The sequence below is a fragment of the Onthophagus taurus genome, chromosome 5 (genome assembly GCF_036711975.1).
Source record: "Onthophagus taurus isolate NC chromosome 5, IU_Otau_3.0, whole genome shotgun sequence".
In the NCBI taxonomy this organism is placed as follows: domain Eukaryota; kingdom Metazoa; phylum Arthropoda; class Insecta; order Coleoptera; family Scarabaeidae; genus Onthophagus; species Onthophagus taurus.
The window spans coordinates 2,011,342-2,032,444 of NC_091970.1; the positions used below are offsets into that span (position 1 = coordinate 2,011,342).

Below are 21,103 nucleotides of genomic sequence, written 5' to 3' on the forward strand. Positions count from 1 at the left end.
TAAAAAGGGAAGTTTTCATCGTTGGGGATGAAACCGTCCCTTGTGGTGAATTATTTAACGAATTCATGATTTAAAAAAGTTTACTTGATTAAAAGACTGTGTGTTTTATACTAAATTACTCGGGATGTTAACCGCAAAAATTCTTTTTTTATCAATTTCCTTGTATTACAACATTTCCTGCTCGTTTACATTTGCGTTGAATCAATTTAATTTCACCCAGTTCTTGCATGATGATTATTTAATGTATTAGCTTTAATTTGGCTTGCCTGTGGTAAATTCGCTTTTGATGGCTTTTAAATAGGGGTAATTTTCGATTTGCCACATTCATTTTCGATTTAAATTATTAAATTTAACGATATCTCAATTTAAAATTCTACGTATCCATCGCTGTGGGAAATCTATATTCTCATTTTAAATAATTTAATGGTGGCAAATCGTTAAGTACCATTAGTGTTGAATTAGTTAGTGTAAAAAAGGAAAATAATCATTAATTTTTCTTTATTCGCGTAGATAAGCTCATTGGAAAGTGTGTATTGGGTTCTTATATGTTCGCAAGAGGAAAAGCTCTCGTCCAATGGAATATGGCGATTGCGAATCCCATGGAACAGAACCAACAATGGCATATTCTTTCCGAATAAATATTCGTTAGAAAATTAAAAGTTAAAATATTAGCATAAAAAAGTAGTAAATGTTATAAATGTTTTACAACGATTTTAGAAAAAAAAGTGTTTATAAATGTTATAGTTAACAATAAGAATTCAATTTATTTATTCTTTTTGATAGTTTTTTTCTTTGTTTAAAGTTTTTTGTGGAAAAGTGTACAACAAAAAATCGTATTTATTATGCTAAAATTGCTTTTATTATAAAACCCCAACTTTCCATGCCATCAAAAGCAACACATATCCTAAAATAAAACATAATAATACAATTAAAGCTAAAAGGTTTATTTACAGGACATTGTTATTTCTGCAATAACTCGACATAAAGATGTCTTAAAGAACTAAACAACTTGAAATTAATGATTTTGTTACACATCAATACACATAACTTTTAAAATCCTGTTTGTTAATAAGATATATTAGCAGGAAATAGGAAGATAGCTAACAAAAAATGTTAAGATAAAAAAGTTTAACCCTGTATACATATAAACCTAAACATAACCGTTTTCGAGATATTGAACTTTGAAAGTTTCTCATCTCCATAGCAACACAATGCATAACGCATATCAAAAGTACAAAAATTGTTTGAATAATTTGTGCCCAAAGATAAATTACGGAACTAATTAGATAAATTCGTAAATTTTTTAATAAATCTAGAAAACGGTTAAGTTTAGGTTTATGATGTGTAAGGTGTTCTATAAAATAATATACAGGGTGTTACATTAAAGAAAACGTAACCTTGTTTCGTCAAAACTTTTTGACCGAGCCTGCTTATACATACTTAATTTGTTTGGAGGAATCCATGTCTAAAAAAACAGTAAATAGTTTGGCTTCAAAAAATAGAAAGTGAGGCCTGTTTGACTATGGCCAATGCAACTTCAAATGCAAAGTAAAAGAAAGTGCGAACTAACACTAGATTAACTTCAGGTTTAAAATGTCAACCTCAATTTTGACATATTTGTAATCTCCATTAAAAATCCTTTAAAATGAGTACAAACACGACATATTTATCTTTAATATTAATGAAGTTACGGTCAACTTCCGGTTAAGAATGTCAACGTCAATTTTGACATATTTGTAATCGTCGTGAAAAATCCTTTAAAATGAGTACAAACATGATACGTTTAATTCCAATATTACTCGAGATATAAGCAACTTCCGGTTTGAAATGTCAATGTCATTTTGACATATTCTTAATTTTTATAAAATGTCTTAAAATTTGTCACAAAAACAAAAATATAATAAAAAAAATAAAAAATTAAGGTTGGTATTAATTTTTAAAAATTAAATTGTTGCTAACTTCGGGTTTAATGTTTTTTATTCTAACTTTTTTGTTTTTTAAGATAAGTGCGTCATGTTTGGACTCATTTTAAAGGTTTTTTAATGAAGATGACAAATATATCAAAATTGACGTTGACGTTTCAAACCGGAAGTGATTGTATTTCCATTAATATTAAAGTTAAATATGTCGAGTTTGGACTCATTTTAAAGAATTTTTTATGAAGTTGACAAATATGTCAAAATTAAAAGTTGAAAGTTCGAACTTTTTGGTTTTTTGAGATAAATGCGTCTTCTTTGGACTCACTTTAAAGGTTTTTTTAATAATGAATACATCATGAAAGAACACCATGAAGTTGTCCATTTGTTTATTATATGATAATTAACTTCAGGTTTAAAATGTCAACCTCAATTTTGACATATTTGTAATCTCCATTAAAAATCCTTTAAAATGAGTACAAACACGACATATTTATCTTCAATATTAATGAAGTTATTTTCAACTTCCGGTTAAGAATGTCAATTTTGACATATTTGTAATCGTCGTGAAAAATCCTTTAAAATGAGTCCAAACATGATACGTTTAATTCCAATATTACTCGAGATATAAGCAACTTCCGGTTTGAAATGTCAATGTCATTTTGACATATTCTTAATTTTTATAAAATGTCTTAAAATTTGTCAAAAAAACAAAAATATAATAAAAAAAAAATAAAAAATTAAGGTTGGTATTAATTTTTAAAAATTAAATTGTTGCTAACTTCGGGTTTAATATTTTTTATTCTAACTTTTTTGTTTTTTGAGATAAGTGCGTCGTGTTTGGACTTGTTTCAAAGGTTTTTTAATGAAGATGACAAATATGTCAAAATTGACGTTGACGTTTCAAACCGGAAGTGACTGTATTTCCATTAATATTAAAGTTAAATATGTCGAGTTTGGACTCATTTTAAAAATTTTTTTATGAAGTTGACAAATATGTCAAAATTAAAAGTTGAAAGTTCGAACTTTTTGGTTTTTTGAGATAAATGCGTCTTCTTTGGACTCACTTTAAAGGTTTTTTTAATAATGAATACATCATGAAAGAACACCATGAAGTTGTCCATTTGTTTATTATATGATAATTAACTTCAGGTTTAAAATGTCAACCTCAATTTTGACATATTTGTAATCTCCATTAAAAATCCTTTAAAATGAGTACAAACACGACATATTTATCTTCAATATTAATGAAGTTATTTTCAACTTCCGGTTAAGAATGTCAATTTTGACATATTTGTAATCGTCGTGAAAAATCCTTTGAAATGAGTCCAAACATGATACGTTTAATTCCAATATTACTCGAGATATAAGCAACTTCCGGTTTGAAATGTCAATGTCATTTTGACATATTAATTTTTATAAAATGTCTTAAAATTTGTCAAAAAAACAAAAATATAATAAAAAAAAAATAAAAAATTAAGGTTGGTATTAATTTTTAAAAATTAAATTGTTGCTAACTTCGGGTTTAATGTTTTTTATTCTAACTTTTTTGTTTTTTGAGATAAGTGCGTCGTGTTTGGACTCGTTTTAAAGGTTTTTTAATGAAGATGACAAATATATCAAAATTGACGTTGACGTTTCAAACCGGAAGTGATTGTATTTCCATTAATATTAAAGTTAAATATGTCGAGTTTGGACTCATATTAAAGGATTTTTTATAAAGTTGACGAATATGTCAAAATTAAACGTTTGAAATGTGTTTTACTTATTATATCTTGTAAATATTAATTTTAGATACTCGTTAAAATTATACAAGGTGTTCTTGTAAGCCGCGGCATAATTTTAATAACAAATACTAGAGTTAAAATAATGATGATTCGTGTAAAAAATTTTGGCCTAAACCACAAATGGCTTTCGAAGTTAGGAAATTTTTAAACATTTTCTTAAATATGTCCAATATGGTTTGTCTTAGAAAGATAGAATTTGGTACACAGTGCAATTTTATCATGAAAATATGCAACCTCGGGATCAATGCTGTACAGGGTGTTCACAAAAACTTTTTTATTATGTCATAAACCCTTAAATTTTATAAAATGTCTTAATATTTGTCAAAAAACAAAAATATAATAAAAAAAAAATAAAAAATTAAGGTTGGTATTAATTTTTAAAAATTAAATTGCTATCTTTATTGTTGCTAACTTCGGGTTTAATGTTTCTTATTCTACATTTTTTGTTTTTTAAGATAAGTGCGTCTTCTTTGGACTCACTTTAAAGGTTTTTTTAATAAAGAATACATCATGAAAGAACACCATGAAGTTGTCCATTTGTTTATTATATGATAATTAACTTCAGGTTTAAAATGTCAACCTCAATTTTGACATATTTGTAATCTCCATTAAAAATCCTTTAAAATGAGTACAAACACGACATATTTATCTTCAATATTAATGAGGTTATTTTTAACTTCCGGTTAAGAATATCAATTTTGACATATTTGTAATCGTCGTGAAAAATCCTTTAAAATGAGTACAAACATGATACGTTTAATTCCAATATTACTCGAGATATAAGCAACTTCCGGTTTGAAATGTCAATGTCATTTTGACATATTCTTAATTTTTATAAAATGTCTTAAAATTTGTCAAAAAAACAAAAATATAATAAAAAAAAAATAAAAAATTAAGGTTGGTATTAATTTTTAAAAATTAAATTGTTGCTAACTTCGGGTTTAATGTTTTTTATTCTAACTTTTTTGTTTTTTGAGATAAGTGCGTCATGTTTGGTCTAGTTTTAAAGGTTTTTTAATGAAGATGACAAATATGTCAAAATTGACGTTGACGTTTCAAACCGGAAGTGATTGTATTTCCATTAATATTAAAGTTAAATATGTCGAGTTTGGACTCATTTTAAAGGATTTTTTATGAAGTTGATAAATATGTCAAAATTAAAAGTTGAAAGTTCGAACTTTTTGGTTTTTTGAGATAAATGCGTCTTCTTTGGACTCACTTTAAAGGTTTTTTTTAATAAAGAATACATCATGAAAGAACACCATGAAGTTGTCCATTGGTCTATTATATGGTAACTAACTTCAGGTTTAAAATGTCAACCTCAATTTTGACATATTTATAATCTCCATTAAAAATCCTTTAAAATGAGTACAAACACGACATGTTTATCTTCAATATTAATGAAGTTACGGTCAACTTCCGGTTAAGAATGTCAACGTCAATTTTGACATATTTGTAATCGTCGTGAAAAATCCTTTAAAATGAGTACAAACATGATACGTTTAATTCCAATATTACTCGAGATATAAGCAACTTCCGGTTTGAAATGTCAATGTCATTTTGACATATTCTTAATTTTTATAAAACGTCTTAAAATTTGCCACAAAAACAAAAATATAATAAAAAAAATAAAAAATTAAGGTTGGTATTAATTTTTAAAAATTAAATTGTTGCTAACTTCGGGTTTAATGTTTTTTATTCTAACTTTTTTGTTTTTTGAGATAAGTGCGTCATGTTTGGACTCGTTTCAAAGGTTTTTTAATGAAGATGACAAATATATCAAAATTGACGTTGACGTTTCAAACCGGAAGTAATTGTATTTCCATTAATATTAAAGTTAAATATGTCGAGTTTGGACTCATTTTAAAGGACTTTTTATGAAGTTGATAAATATGTCAAAATTAAATGTTGAAAGTTCGAAGTTTGGGCTCACTTTAAACGTTATCTCACCTTTACCTACCAGACAGCATGAAAATCTCTAAAAACCAATAGAAGTCCAATTAATCTACATGTTACAATGACTGAAAAGTCAAAAAATCTTAGCTCGTTATGTTGAGCATCTTGAGGCAGTTTATGTCTTAATCTTACATGTATATTTTTCAATCTTCCAACTAGCATTTCAATAATTATTCTTAGGAAGTGACATTTTATTTATTTTATGTGTCAGCCCACGATGCCAAACATTGCCAAAGACCTGTGCTAAATCTAGAAACAACGCTACTACGTACTGTTTGGCCTCAAATGTAATTTCTATATATTCGGCTACTCTGAGTAGTTTGTGTAATTGACTACTAAGTCCGTAGCTTTCAATTTCTTTCTTTTATTTATCTTTTGTATAGCTTTGTATAGCTTTGTATACTAGTCGCTGCTGTCATGACCTTTGGGAATAAGGTTAATTAACTTTTGACGCAACACAACATCCAGTATAACAGTTTTGAAAATAAAATTGATGGTCGTTCTGACTTCACCATCTAATTGTGCACTTTGCAAAAATCACTCTAGTTGAAATGAATGTCTTAATAAAACTATGTTACCAACATCGACACAAAAAAAATCATCTAAAATAACTTTAGAAAAAAATTTATTAACTAAATAGGAATGATTTCAATTTATTAATGTATTTTTTACACTTATTTATTTATTAAGTTATTTATAGTAACATGTACAATAAGAATCTTCTTCGTAAACATAAAAATAACTTAATCCCCAGTCATCATTTCCATGAATTCTGCAAGAAAAAGTTAAATTAAAAAAAAATCTCCTTTATGAACCTCTTAATATAAATTTACCATCAAAATCAACAGTTCCTGATCCATCCGTATCAATTTCAGTGATGATTCCGTCCAAATCCTTGCTGGTGAGGTTATCGTCTAAAGCGGCCAAGATTTCCTTAAGAGTGGCTGTCGTGATGTAACCATTTCCTTCCCTATCATACAACCGGAAAGCTTCCTTAAGTTCCTGTTGGGTGGATTCGGCGTCATCTTCTTCTAAGAAATGGGAGGCGATCGCGCAGAAACCGTCGAAATCAACTTTTCCCGATTTATCAGTATCCTGTTCAGTGGTAAGTCTGCTTAATTCGCTATGATCGAACAAACACCCCATTGTGTTTAAAATGGTTGAGATTTTTGTTGTTTCAATCAAACCACTTTTTGATGGATCGAACATTGTGAAGGCTTTGCGGAGAATAGCCATTTTTTGTTCGTCGTCACTCTATAAAAGAATCACATTTTCGTAAACAACTTTTTATTCACTAAAAAACACTTTAAATTTATCATATTATGAGGTATAAAATTTCTTACCATTTTTGATAGTGTTTTTTATAAACTTTTTTTTTTTTGAAGAAGTATAATGAATTTAACGCGGAAAGCTAACGAGTTAAACTGACCGAAATTCCGAAAAATGATGAGACTATATAGACGGTTGAGATTCATATAGGCGTGAAGCGAAAATATTTCAAACGGACTAGAAAATGTGCCGATTTCGACCCGAACAATGTAACCTATTTCAGAGGGGGCCACCTCACGCGCGGTAAATTTCGGTGGTCACGTCACGGATTATTTCAGATTCCATTCTAGTTTTAGGTGTTTTTTTTCTCAAACCAATTTACGAAAACCACTCGAAACCGCCTCGATGTTTATAGATTCAAAATTGCGGAATCCGACGTCGACTGTTGTGTTTATATTTATATGGAAAGTTGTTTTTGAGATCATGACGTCGGCTTTTCCGTGATATTTACCAGAAACCGTTTTCGGTTGGAGTAAAAATTGATGGACATCAATCTTTTCTGTAAGCTCCGCCTTCGTTTTAACTCTTTGACAAATTGATGGCTATAAATTTCCCGGACGATTTAGACTTAATTTACCGTTGAGAGGAAAAATGTTTAAAGTTTATGCGTGTTTTTGTTTTATTGAAAATACAGGTTGTTTAAAAGTTCGGTGTGGTAAACAAATATCTTGAAATATCCTTTCTTATAAATAAATAAGATTTGCATTATTTTCTTCTCTCTGCATTTCCTTAACCTTCTTTATGCAACCAACATCACAGTGCAAGACGCATCATACGCAAATCGCGTATTGCAAGAAAAATAATGTGATATTGGTTGCATACTTGCAATAATGACGTCGGGTACGATAATTAATTAACGCACTGTATCTTTCACTGGAAGATGATGAAGTGTATGGCATCCTTTTTTTGATAAACTTCCCACAGTTGCTCCTTCAAGAGTACAACTTGATACATACGATATGTTACAATGCAAAAGATGGAAAAATTACGATATAATATAGCTAGAACATACAATTCAGAAGAGAATTACAATTGATACCATTTCATTACAAATAAAGCTTTGGAAAACTCAAAGTTGAGTGATTCATTTTGTCTTAAGTAAACAGATAATAATTGTCTACTAAATGAATATACTTTTTGATTTGCTGCAATTTATTCTGTGGCATAGTTTTTGCAACCTAAAAGCACACTGGTAACAGCAATATATCTTCATCGTCACTTTCTTCTGCATTATTGCAGTTTATATGGTGCAACAGAATTTCACCTACCAACTACGTCAGTAGCAAATATATTTTCGTATATGTTGGGTTCATTAAAAAGTCGGAAGATATGATTTTTTGAAAATTTAGCATTATTTTTGATTTATAATTTGACAATTTCCTCTTTAATAATTTTTTCCTGGAAATTTCGATAATATTATCATATAGTTTTTATATCACTTTATAAACTTGAATCTTTAAGCTTCAATTTAGCATACACATCATATCATTATCATTAAAAACACGGCAGATATGATTTTTTGAAAATTTGGCATTATTTTTGATTTATAATTTGACAATTTCCTCTTTAACAATTTTTTTTTGGAAATTTCAATAATATTATCATATAGTTTTTATATCACATTATAAACTAGAATCTTTAAGCTTCTATTTAACATACACATCATATCATTATCATCAAAAACACGGCAGATATGATTTTTTGAAAATTTCGCATTATTTTTGATTTATAATTTGACAATTTCCTCTTTAACAATTTTTTTTTGGAAATTTCAATAATATTATCATATAGATTTTATATCACATCATAAACTAGAATCTTTAAGCTTCAATTTAACATACACATCATATCATTATCATTAAAAAGACGGCGGATATGATTTTTTGAAAATTTCGCATTATTTTTGATTTATAATTTGACAATGTCCTCTTTAATAATTTTTTTTTAGAAATTTCAATAATATTATCATATAGTTTTTATATCACATCATAAACTAAAATCTTTAAGCTTCAATTTAACATACACATCATATCATTATCATTAAAAAGACGGCAGATATGATTTTTTGAAAATATCGTGTTATTTTTGATTTATAATTTGACAATTTCCTCTTTAATAATTTTTTCATGGAAATTTCAATAATATTATCATATAGATTTTATATCACATCATAAACTAAAATCTTTAAGCTTCAATTTAACATACACATCACATCATTATCATTAAAAAGACGGCAGATATGATTTTTTGAAAATTTCGCATTATTTTTGATTTATAATTTAACAATTTCCTCTTTAAAAATTTTTTTTTAGAAATTTCAATAATATTATCATATATTTTATATCACATCATAAACTAAAATCTTTAAGCTTCAATTTAACCTACACATCATATCATTATCATTAAAAACACGACAGATATGATTTTTTGAAAATTTCGCATTATTTTTGATTTATAATTTGACAATTTCTTCTTTAATAATTTTTTCACAGAAATTTCAATAATATTATCATATAGTTTTTATATCACATCATAAACTAAAATCTTTAAGCTTCAATTTAACATACACATCATATCATTATCATTAAAAACACGGCTAATATGATTTTTTGAAAATTTCGCATTATTTTTAATTTATAATTTGACAATTTCCTCTTTAATAATTTTTTCCTGGAAATTTCAATAATATTATCATATAGATTTTATATCACATCATAAACTAAAATCTTTAAGCTTCAATTTAACATACACATCATATCATTATCATTAAAAACACGGCAGATATGATTTTTTGAAAATTTCGTATCATTTTTAATTTATAATTTGACAATTTCCTCTTTAATAATTTTTTTTTGGAAATTTCAATAATATTATCATATAGTTTTTATGTCACATTATAAACTAGAATCTTTAAGCTTCAATTTATCATACACATCATATTATTATCATTAAAAACACGGCAGATATGATTTTTTGAAAATTTCGTATTATTTTTGATTTATAATTTGACAATTTCATCTTTAATAATTTTTTTTTGGAAATTTCAATAATATTATCATATAGATTTTATATCACATCATAAACTAAAATCTTTAAGCTTCAATTTAACATACACCTCATATCATTATCATTAAAAAGTCGGCAGATATGATTTTTTGAAAATTTCGCATTATTTTTGATTTATAATTTGACAATTTCCTCTTTAATAATTTTTTCCTGGAAATTTCGATAATATTATCATATAGTTTTTATATCACATCATAAACTAAAATCTTTAAGATTCAATTTAACATACACATCATATCATTATCATTAAAAAGACGGCAGATATGATTTTTTGGCAATTTCGTATTATTTTTGATTTATAATGTGACAATTTCTTCTTTAATAATTTTTTCCTGGAAATTTCGATAATATTATCATATAGTTTTTATATCACTTTATAAACTTGAATCTTTAAGCTTCAATTTAGCATACACATCATATCATTATCATTAAAAAGACGGCAGATATGATTTTTTGACAATTTCGTATTATTTTTGATTTATAATTTGACAATTTCCTCTTTAATAATTTTTTTTTGGAAATTTCAATAATATTATCATATAGTTTTTATATCACATTATAAACTAGAATCTTTAAGCTTCAATTTAACATACACATCATATCATTATCATTAAAAAGACGGCAGATATGATTTTTTGAAAATTTCGCATTATTTTTGATTTATAATTTGACAATTTCCTCTTTAATAATTTTTTTTTGGAAATTTCAATAATATTATCATATAGATTTTATATCACATCATAAACTAAAATCTTTAAGCTTCAATTTAACATACACATCATATCATTATCATTAAAAACACGGCAGATATGATTTTTTGAAAATTTCGCATTATTTTTGATTTATAATTTGACAATTTCCTCTTTAACAATTTTTTTTTGGAAATTTCAATAATATTATCATATAGTTTTTATATCACATTATAAACTAAAATCTTTAAGCTTCAATTTAACATACACATCATATCATTATCATCAAAAAGACGGCAGATATGATTTTTTGAAAATTTCGCATTATTTTTGATTTATAATTTGACAATTTCCTCTTTAATAACTTTTTCATGGAAATTTCAATAATATTATCATATAGATTTTATATCACATCATAAACTAAAATCTTTAAGCTTCAATTTAACATACACATCATATCATTATCATTAAAAACACGGCAGATATGATTTTTTGAAAATTTCTTATTATTTTTGATTTATAATTTGACAATTTCCTCATAATAATTTTTTTTTGGAAATTTCAATATCATCATATATTTTTTATGTCACATTATAAACTAGAATCTTTAAGCTTCAATTTAACATACACATCATATCATTATCATTAAAAACACGGCAGATATGAATATAATTTAAGTTTTTATTTAAGAATTTTTATTTTTACGACTTTAGAAATGTTACTATTTTTGAAATACGCTGTAAGTATTGCGTTGATTAAGTGTTAAAATAAGCTGGGAGAAAATCGTCGTCCGTTTAAAAATAAGTTCTCCAAACCAGCTATAGTTTTCATTTTTATAAACGTTTGTAATTGTTTTTTACGAAACGTTAATTTGGCAAATTATCCAACGGAATTTTTCGCTCGAAAAACATCATAAGCCAGATTTACGTAAATTTTTAAAACGTTATTATTGACAACTCATTCAACTTGTTATTTTCGGGTTTTAATTAAACAACATTTCTTGGCATCATTTTTCCAAAACATTTTATCCCATCGGTAAACTTTTTTCTTTTAATGTCTTCGATGACATCTTAATGAACAACCTTGTCAGTTTCAAGGATTTTAAGGTTTAAAACATTATTTTATTATTAATATTTTACGAATTAAAGATGAAGTCTCGTTAGGAAACGTTAAAGAGATGAAAATAAATGCCGCCTTTGCATAACGCGTCTGAACGAATTACCAAACTCTAAAACGTGTCGTGAAAAATGTTGGCACAAATTCACCTTTTTATTTTTTTATTTCTTAATAACACCATTTAATAACGCTATAAGTCAAAATTATATTAATAACCCAAAACTTATTGCAGTTTGAGCCCCCACAATATTAAAACAACATATTATAATTCTTTTTATTGAATTTAAATCCACAAAAAATACAAAAAAAAGAAACACCTTGTTATTTAATTATAAGTCATGTATCTTGGAGTAGCGGAGAATTTCGCGTAGGATTTAATAACTTTATTAACAGCTTCTAAGAAATCCTTTTCAGTCGCAACCTTCCTCCTGGCTCTTATAGCAAACATCCCAGCTTCAGTACAAACACTTCTAATTTCAGCCCCGGTTGAATTTGGACACAACCTAGCTAATAACTCGAATCGAATATCTCTCTCGACGGACATTGATCTAGCGTGTATTTTAAAAATATGCGAGCGCCCCTCTAAATCGGGTAAACCAAACTCAACTTTGCGATCCAACCTTCCAGGTCGCATTAAAGCAGGATCTAAAGTATCAGGGCGATTCGTTGCCATTAAAACTTTAATATTTCCGCGTGGATCAAAACCATCGAGTTGATTAATCAATTCAAGCATGGTTCTTTGAACTTCGTTATCGCCTCCTGCGCCATCATCGAAACGAGCCCCTCCGATCGCGTCGATTTCATCGAAAAAGATTAAACAAGCTTTTTTTGAACGTGCCATTTCGAAGAGTTCTCGAACCATTCTTGCACCTTCTCCGACGTATTTTTGAACGAGTTCAGACCCGATTACTCGGATAAAACAAGCGTCGGTGCGGTTTGCTACGGCGCGGGCGCAAAGTGTTTTACCCGTACCAGGGGGGCCGAAAAGTAAGACGCCTTTTGGTGGTTCTATTCCAAGTTTTACGAATTTTTCGGGCTAAAAATGATTAATAATTAATTAATTCAAAAAATTAAGTAAATTAATTACATGTAATAAAGGTGTTTCAACGACTTCTCGTAATTTTTCAATTTGCTCTTTGCAACCACCAACATCGCTATAAGTAACATCAGGTTTTTCTTCTACCTGCATCATAGTAACGGTTGGATCAATTTTTGGCGGTAACGGGATATGAATCTGATACTTATTACGGTCAACACTAAAAAAATTTGATATAAAAATTGCTTTTTGGCACATTTTGAATCATACCCAACCCGCATTCCTTCTTCGATATCTGTAGGAGCTACAGAATCAGCTAAATCGACTACAAACTTTGCAAATTGCTTAACATTTATGATGTACTTAGGATCGTCGGTATCGGCGTTAATAATTTTAGTACATCGAGCCACTTGTAGCGGCTGCTCATTTTGCAAAGTTTGTTTATCAGCGGCTAAATCCCAAAGGGCAGGTGGTGCTAATCCGGTATCGGACTCTTTAATTCCCGTTAACTCGTTGACGCGTTTGATTACGGTTTGGATGTCATCTTCTACGGTTTTAATACTTTTTGTGTATTGGCCTTGACCCTAAACACAAAGAAATCGATTTAAACAATACGTTTTTAGTCAAAATAAAGAAATTACGGTATAATTCAAGAATCATCATGAAAAATCACTTTAAAGTTTCGACGTGACGTCACTTTTTGTGTTAAATACGGTTGTTACAACGACTAAAATGTCGAAATAACCCAAAATCTATAAATAAACGAAATAATCTAAACAAAAAAGCGATGAAACCAACAAACACAAGGGTTAGTTGATTCGAAACTTAAAAATTTTTTAATTTCTCTGTTAAAATCGTGTATAAAATCGAATTTGCTTTAATTTGATACCAAACACGACATATTTATCTTAAAAATTAAAAAAGTTAGGTTAAGAACCTACAAGAAACCGCCATTTTGTTTTTTTTTCCTATTATTTTTTTATATCTTCATAAATATAGCGAGTTTGGTATCAAATTAAAGGGTTTTTAATGTAGATCACGATTTTTCACTCAAATTAGACTTTTTGATCAATTTTATGGGATTAAACAATTTCACAAAATAATTATAATTGATTAAAATCGATATTTTCGCGATCAGAATCGTTTATAGAATTGAATTTGCTTTAATTTGATACCAAACACGACATATTTATCTTAAAAATGAAAAAAGTTAGGTTATAATCAACAAAGAGACCGCCATTTTATTTTTTTCCTATTATTTGTTTATATCTTCATAAATATAACGAGTTTGGTATCAAATTAAAGGGTTTTTAATGTAGATCACGATTTTTCACTCAAATTAGACTTTTTGATCAATTTTATGGGATTAAACAATTTCACAGGATAATAATAATTCATTAAAATCGATATTTTCGCGATCAGAATCGTTTATAAAATTGAATTTGCTTTAATTTGATACCAAACACGACATATTTATCTTAAAAATAAAAAAAGTTAGGTTATAATCAACAAAGAGACCGCCATTTTGATTTTTTTTCCTATTATTTTTTTATATCTTCATAAATATAGCGAGTTTGGTATCAAATTAAAGGGTTTTCAATGTAGATCACGATTTTTCACTCAAATTAGACTTTTTGATCAATTTTATGGAATCAAACAATTTCACAAAATAATAATAATTGATTAAAATCAATATTTTCGCGATTAGAATCGTTTCTAAAATTGAATTTGCTTTAATTTGATATCAAACACGACATATTTATCTTAAAAATTAAAAAAGTTAGGTTATAATCAACAAAGAGACCGCCATTTTGATTTTTTTTCCTATTATTTTTTTAATATCTTCATAAATATAGCGAGTTTGGTATCAAATTAAAGGGTTTTTAATGTAGATCACGATTTTTCACTCAAATTAGACTTTTTAATCAATTTTATAGGATTAAATAATTTCATAGGATAATAATAATTGATTAAAATCGATATTTTCGCGATCAGAATCGTTTAGAGAATTGAATTTGCTTTAATTTGATACCAAACACGACATATTTATCTTAAAAATTAAAAAAGTTAGGTTATAATCAACAAAGAGACCGCCATTTTGTTTTTTTCCTATTATTTGTTTATATCTTCATAAATATAACGAGTTTGGTATCAAATTAAAGGGTTTTTAATGTAGATCACGATTTTTCACTCAAATTAGACTTTTTGATCAATTTTATGGGATTAAAAAATTTCACAGGATAATAATAATCGATCAAAATCGATATTTTCGCGATCAGAATCGTTTATAGAATTGAATTTGCTTTAATTTGATACCAAACACGACATATTTATCTTAAAAATTAAAAAAGTTAGGTTATAATCAACAAAGAGACCGCCATTTTGTTTTTTTCCTATTATTTGTTTATATCTTCATAAATATAACGAGTTTGGTATCAAATTAAAGGGTTTTTAATGTAGATCACGATTTTTCACTCAAATTAGACTTTTTGATCAATTTTATGGGATTAAAAAATTTCACAGGATAATAATAATCGATCAAAATCGATATTTTCGCGATCAGAATCGTTTATAGAATTGAATTTGCTTTAATTTGATACCAAACACGACATATTTATCTTAAAAATAAAAAAAGTTAGGTTATAATCAACAAAGAGACCGCCATTTTGATTTTTTTCCTATTATTTTTTTATATCTTCATAAATATAGCGAGTTTGGTATCAAATTAAAGGGTTTTCAATGTAGATCACGATTTTTCACTCAAATTAGACTTTTTGATCAATTTTATGGAATCAAACAATTTCACAAAATAATAATAATTGATTAAAATGGATATTTTCGCGGTCAGAATCGTTTCTAAAATTGAATTTGCTTTAATTTGATACCAAACACGACATATTTATCTTAAAAATAAAAAAAGTTAGGTTATAATCAACAAAGAAACCACCATTTTGTTTTTTTTTCCTATTATTTTTTTATATCTTCATAAATATAGCGAGTTTGGTATCAAATTAAAGGGTTTTCAATGTAGATCACGATTTTTCACTCAAATTAGACTTTTTGATCAATTTTATGGAATTAAACAATTTCACAAAATAATAATAATTGATTAAAATCGATATTTTCGCGGTCAGAATCGTTTCTAAAATTGAATTTGCTTTAATTTGATACCAAACACGACATATTTATCTTAAAAATTAAAAAAGTTAGGTTATAATCAACAAAGAAACCACCATTTTGTTTTTTTTTCCTATTATTTTTTTATATCTTCATAAATATAGCGAGTTTGGTATCAAATTAAAGGGTTTTTAATGTAGATCACGATTTTTCACTCAAATTAGACTTTTTGATCAATTTTATGGGATTAAAAAATTTCACAGGATAATAATAATCGATCAAAATCGATATTTTCGCGATCAGAATCGTTTATAGAATTGAATTTGCTTTAATTTGATACCAAACACGACATATTTATCTTAAAAATAAAAAAAGTTAGGTTATAATCAACAAAGAGACCGCCATTTTGATTTTTTTCCTATTATTTTTTTATATCTTCATAAATATAGCGAGTTTGGTATCAAATTAAAGGGTTTTCAATGTAGATCACGATTTTTCACTCAAATTAGACTTTTTGATCAATTTTATGGAATCAAACAATTTCACAAAATAATAATAATTGATTAAAATGGATATTTTCGCGGTCAGAATCGTTTCTAAAATTGAATTTGCTTTAATTTGATACCAAACACGACATATTTATCTTAAAAATAAAAAAAGTTAGGTTATAATCAACAAAGAAACCACCATTTTGTTTTTTTTTCCTATTATTTTTTTATATCTTCATAAATATAGCGAGTTTGGTATCAAATTAAAGGGTTTTCAATGTAGATCACGATTTTTCACTCAAATTAGACTTTTTGATCAATTTTATGGAATTAAACAATTTCACAAAATAATAATAATTGATTAAAATCGATATTTTCGCGGTCAGAATCGTTTCTAAAATTGAATTTGCTTTAATTTGATACCAAACACGACATATTTATCTTAAAAATTAAAAAAGTTAGGTTATAATCAACAAAGAAACCACCATTTTGTTTTTTTTTCCTATTATTTTTTTATATCTTCATAAATATAGCGAGTTTGGTATCAAATTAAAGGGTTTTTAATGTAGATCACGATTTTTCACTCAAATTAGACTTTTTGATCAATTTTATGGGATTAAAAAATTTCACAGGATAATAATAATCGATCAAAATCGATATTTTCGCGATCAGAATCGTTTATAGAATTGAATTTGCTTTAATTTGATACCAAACACGACATATTTATCTTAAAAATAAAAAAAGTTAGGTTATAATCAACAAAGAGACCGCCATTTTGTTTTTTTTTCCTATTATTTTTTTATATCTTCATAAATATAGCGAGTTTGGTATCAAATTAAAGGGTTTTCAATGTAGATCACGATTTTTCACTCAAATTAGACTTTTTAATCAATTTTATAGGATTAAATAATTTCATAGGATAATAATAATTGATTAAAATCGATATTTTCGCGATCAGAATCGTTTATAGAATTGAATTTGCTTTAATTTGATACCAAACACGACATATTTATCTTAAAAGTGAGAAAAAGTTAGGTTATAATCAACAAAGAGACCGCCATTTTGTTTTTTTTTTCCTATTATTTTTTTATATCTTCATAAATATAGCGAGTTTGGTATCAAATTAAAGGGTTTTCAATGTAGATCACGATTTTTCACTCAAATTAGACTTTTTGATCAATTTTATGGAATCAAACAATTTCACAAAATAATAATAATTGATTAAAATCGATATTTTCGCGGTCAGAATCGTTTCTAAAATTGAATTTGCTTTAATTTGATACCAAACACGACATATTTATCTTAAAAATTAAAAAAGTTAGGTTATAATCAACAAAGAAACCACCATTTTGTTTTTTTTTCCTATTATTTTTTTATATCTTCATAAATATAGCGAGTTTGGTATCAAATTAAAGGGTTTTCAATGTAGATCACGATTTTTCACTCAAATTAGACTTTTTGATCAATTTTATGGAATCAAACAATTTTACAAAATAACAATAATTGATTAAAATCATCCAGTAGTATTTATCATTCATTTTTGGAAAACATATCTTTTCTTTCCAAGCAGTTATTTGTCTTTTTCAGCAGTATCTAAGATTTTGGAAACGATAGATAGCTTTTTGGAAAGGATATCTCTTTTCCAAACAATTATTAAAGTTTTGAATGCAATAAGTGGTCTTGAAAGCAGTATTCCAACTAGGTAAAACGTTTAACAGCATAGGTATTATTTTAAAAACAGTATTTAGTCTTTTCCAAGTAAGTTGTGGTCTTTTTCTGTAGTATCTAGCATTTTAGAAGCAGTAGGTAACTTTTTAGAATAGTATTTTCTCTTTCCAAGTAATTTTTAGTCTTTTATTAGCACAATTTAATCTTCTGATAGCAATAATTCGAAAGCCCAAGAAAAACAAGGGTGTTTCATCCAAAAATATATGTTGTAATCTCAGCTAGCTTAGTGAAAATAACTTGCGTGGCTATAAAATAAACAATTTGTAGGTTACGTATCGACCTAACCTAACCTTTAATGTGATTTTTCGGTATGTTCTACATTTTTCCATTCTTTCTTTTTATTTTTAACGTGTTCTTTGTGTCACTTCACATCGATGGGAAAAAAATTGTACGAAATTACTTACGTAGGTCTTTAATAAAGCGATATCTCCTTCATCTAGGGCTACAAAATAAAACATAACCTCACTTTCTTTTGTTACAAATTTTTGCGAACGTTCTTACCTTTTATTTCTTTTTCTTCCTCTTTTTCCTCATTTTTTATCTTACGCATATCGTCCCCTAAATGATCCGGCATGATTTTCTGTTATATTTTAAATAGAAACGTTGAAAATAATAAAGTGTATCGATCGAGGAATTACAAGCAGATTTGAACTGTCAAATTTCAGAGGTGCCAACGGTTATTTTAACAACCAAGATTAAAGTAACCAACAAAAATTGTTTTATTAATTAATTTAATTAATATTGATTAAGTTTTTTAAATAAAATAATTAAATCAAAACATAATTTTAAAATTAAAGTAAAATTAACACCATTTTTAAGGTGATAAAATGAAACAATATCTGGACGTAACCTAAACAAATTGACATTGACGTTTGACAGTTTTACCCAAACAACAAGTTTTTTTTTGATGTTTTTATCAAATGTATAGTGAAATAAGTGATTGTGAGTGATTCACACCGACAAGATGAGTACAACGGAACAAATAGGTCTGAATAAAACGTGGGAATTATCTTTATATGAGTTGCACCGGACCCCACAAGACGCTATAGTTGACAATACCGAGATAGCCGTATCCCCAAGAAGTCTCCACAATGAATTGATGTGCCCCATCTGTTTAGATATGTTAAAGAAGACGATGACCACGAAGGAATGTCTACACAGGTTCTGTTCAGAATGTATAATAACGGCTCTAAGATCAGGGAACAAAGAATGCCCGACGTGTCGAAAAAAATTAGTCTCGAAACGTTCGTTAAGACCGGATCCAAATTTTGATTTATTAATCTCAAAGATATACCCGAGTCGAGACGAATATGAAGCCCACCAAGAGAGGGTTTTGGCAAAATTAAATAAGAGTCATTCACAAGCAGCTTTAGTTAATTCAATAACAGAAGGGATTAAAGTGCAACTTCAAAATAGACCGAATCGATCGCGTAAAGGAAACGACGAATCCACGAGTAATTCGAACGAAAATTCGAATCAAAATGTGGTTTCATCGAACGAAAACTCACAACCTCCACCAACAACAAATATCCCCCCAGAAATTCCCATAAACACCAATTCAAACCCACCTAGAATGTCAAGTCCCGCCCCATCAGGGCGAAGCACCCCATCTCAACCACCCAGCCCTGGTTCTTCAGTTGCTAAATCAATTAAAGGTCCAAAAAGTAATTTTACATCAGAAAGAAGTGAAGAAAGCGAAACAAGCGAACGAACCGATCAGACCGATACAGAAGGTGAAGGGGCCTCGGAGCCATCGACACTAAACGAAGTCGAATTGGTTTTTAAACCACATCCAACAGAAATGTCTGGTGATAACCCGTTGATAAAAGCTTTGAAAGAAAATTCAGTTCGTTATTTAAAAACGACAGCAAACGCAACGGTTGATCATTTACACAAGTACTTAGCGATGCGATTAACGTTAGATTTGGATTCGCAATTATCTCAAACTCATCACTTACTCAATTTTTGTATTTTTATATCGCCAACGACGGGACAATTCATTCAATTGAGCGGAAATATAACGTTGGCGCAAGTGAGCGATAAATATTGGAAGGGAAACAAGCCCTTGGAGATGTATTATTGTTGGAAAAAAACCTAGGGGCCCCGCAAGGGGGTCCAATAAGTCCCCCGCGAATTATTATTGATGATTTCATGTTTGATTTGTTTCTCAAAATAGATTAATAAGAAAAAAATATAAATGTGTATCTTAAATTATCACTTAAATTAGGTGGACTTAGATATTTGTACTTTTCAGGTTTTCTTTTCTTCATTTCTTAGTTTCTCATCTCTTGAATTGAATTAAAATGGGAATTATAATTATTTGTAATAAGCAGAACTGTTTTAGAAATAAAAAAAGAAACAGATTTTAGAATTTGAAACTTTTTTCTTATTGATATGTCTCCTTTCATTAAGTTAAAAATGATAATTTCAAATCCTGCTTAAGCTTAGAACCTATTCCTGAATGTTAGATAAAGTTGGCAAAAGACTAATTATTGCTGTGAGAAGATTAAATACTGCTAGTAAAAGACTAAAAACAGCTTGGAAAGAAGAATTACTATTTCAAAAAGGTACCTATTGCTTCTAAAATGTTCGATGTTGCAGAAAAAGACCACAACTTACTTGGAAAAGACTAATACTGTTTTCAAAATAATACCTATTGCTTCCAAAATGTTAGATACTGCTGAAAAAGACTAATCTGAGTGAGAAATCGTGATCTACATTAAAAACCCTTTAATTTGATACCAAACTCGCTATATTTATGAAGATATAAAAAAATAATAGGAAAAAAAACAAAATGGCGGTCTCTTTGTTGATTATAACCTAACTTTTTTTTCATTTTTAAGATAAATATGTCGTGTTTGGTATTAAATTAAAG

At 27.7% G+C, this 21,103-nt stretch overlaps 4 protein-coding genes across 7 annotated transcripts in view; 2 read left to right on the plus strand and 2 right to left on the minus strand.

Annotated features, from left to right (window-relative positions):
• The window catches only part of LOC111422295 (synaptotagmin-15-like), a 75,887-nt gene extending 74,761 nt beyond the window's left edge, over positions 1-1,126 (plus strand). For 2 of the 3 annotated variants that reach the window (XM_071196158.1, XM_071196157.1), the window contains exon 11: positions 511-1,123. In XM_071196158.1, the coding sequence (XP_071052259.1) occupies positions 511-638 (128 nt within the window). In that variant the 3' untranslated portion in view covers positions 639-1,123. Of the gene's footprint in view, positions 1-510 lie in introns of all 3 variants that reach the window. The other variant, XM_071196159.1, reaches the window with a different exon arrangement.
• LOC111419379 (26S proteasome regulatory subunit Rpt1) overlaps positions 1-18,887 on the minus strand; it is a 79,438-nt gene extending 60,551 nt beyond the window's left edge. The window contains exons 1-5 of one of the 2 annotated variants that reach the window (XR_011640454.1): positions 18,730-18,887; positions 18,633-18,670; positions 13,166-13,479; positions 12,947-13,115; positions 12,126-12,895 (exon numbers count right to left, since the gene is read on the minus strand). Coding sequence is in view for 1 of the 2 variants with exons in the window: in XM_023052170.2 (XP_022907938.1) it covers positions 12,185-12,895; positions 12,947-13,115; positions 13,166-13,479; positions 18,633-18,670; positions 18,730-18,802 (1,305 nt within the window). In the remaining variant the exon portion in view is untranslated. Of the gene's footprint in view, positions 1-12,119; positions 12,896-12,946; positions 13,116-13,165; positions 13,480-18,632; positions 18,671-18,729 lie in introns of those variants that run through there. The other variant, XM_023052170.2, reaches the window with a different exon arrangement.
• LOC111419382 (troponin C-like) lies at positions 6,268-7,204 on the minus strand. The gene is made up of 3 exons (XM_023052172.2): positions 7,003-7,204; positions 6,493-6,913; positions 6,268-6,431 (listed from the first exon to the last, which is right to left on the minus strand). The coding sequence occupies exons 1-3, from the start codon at positions 7,003-7,005 to the stop codon at positions 6,403-6,405; spliced, it is 453 nt and encodes a 150-aa protein (XP_022907940.1). The 5' UTR covers positions 7,006-7,204; the 3' UTR covers positions 6,268-6,402.
• Positions 18,888-19,089: 202 nt separating the features above from the next.
• LOC111419380 (E3 ubiquitin-protein ligase Sce) lies at positions 19,090-20,606 on the plus strand. The gene has a single exon (XM_023052171.2). It carries the CDS (start codon positions 19,193-19,195, stop codon positions 20,324-20,326), a length of 1,134 nt encoding a protein of 377 aa, XP_022907939.1. The 5' UTR covers positions 19,090-19,192; the 3' UTR covers positions 20,327-20,606.
• Positions 20,607-21,103: the final 497 nt, after the last annotated feature.

What these genes read in the sequence shown, in the direction of transcription:
- LOC111419382 (XM_023052172.2), bottom strand. An exon ending in AGGAACTGTTGATTTTGATG is followed by an intron (nt 6,432 to 6,492) that starts GTAAATTTATAT and finishes TTTTTCTTGCAG; the next exon opens with AATTCATGGAAATGATGACT.
- LOC111419380 (XM_023052171.2), top strand. Translation starts at nt 19,193, where the DNA reads ATGAGTACAACGGAACAAATAGGTCTGAATAAAACGTGGGAATTATCT.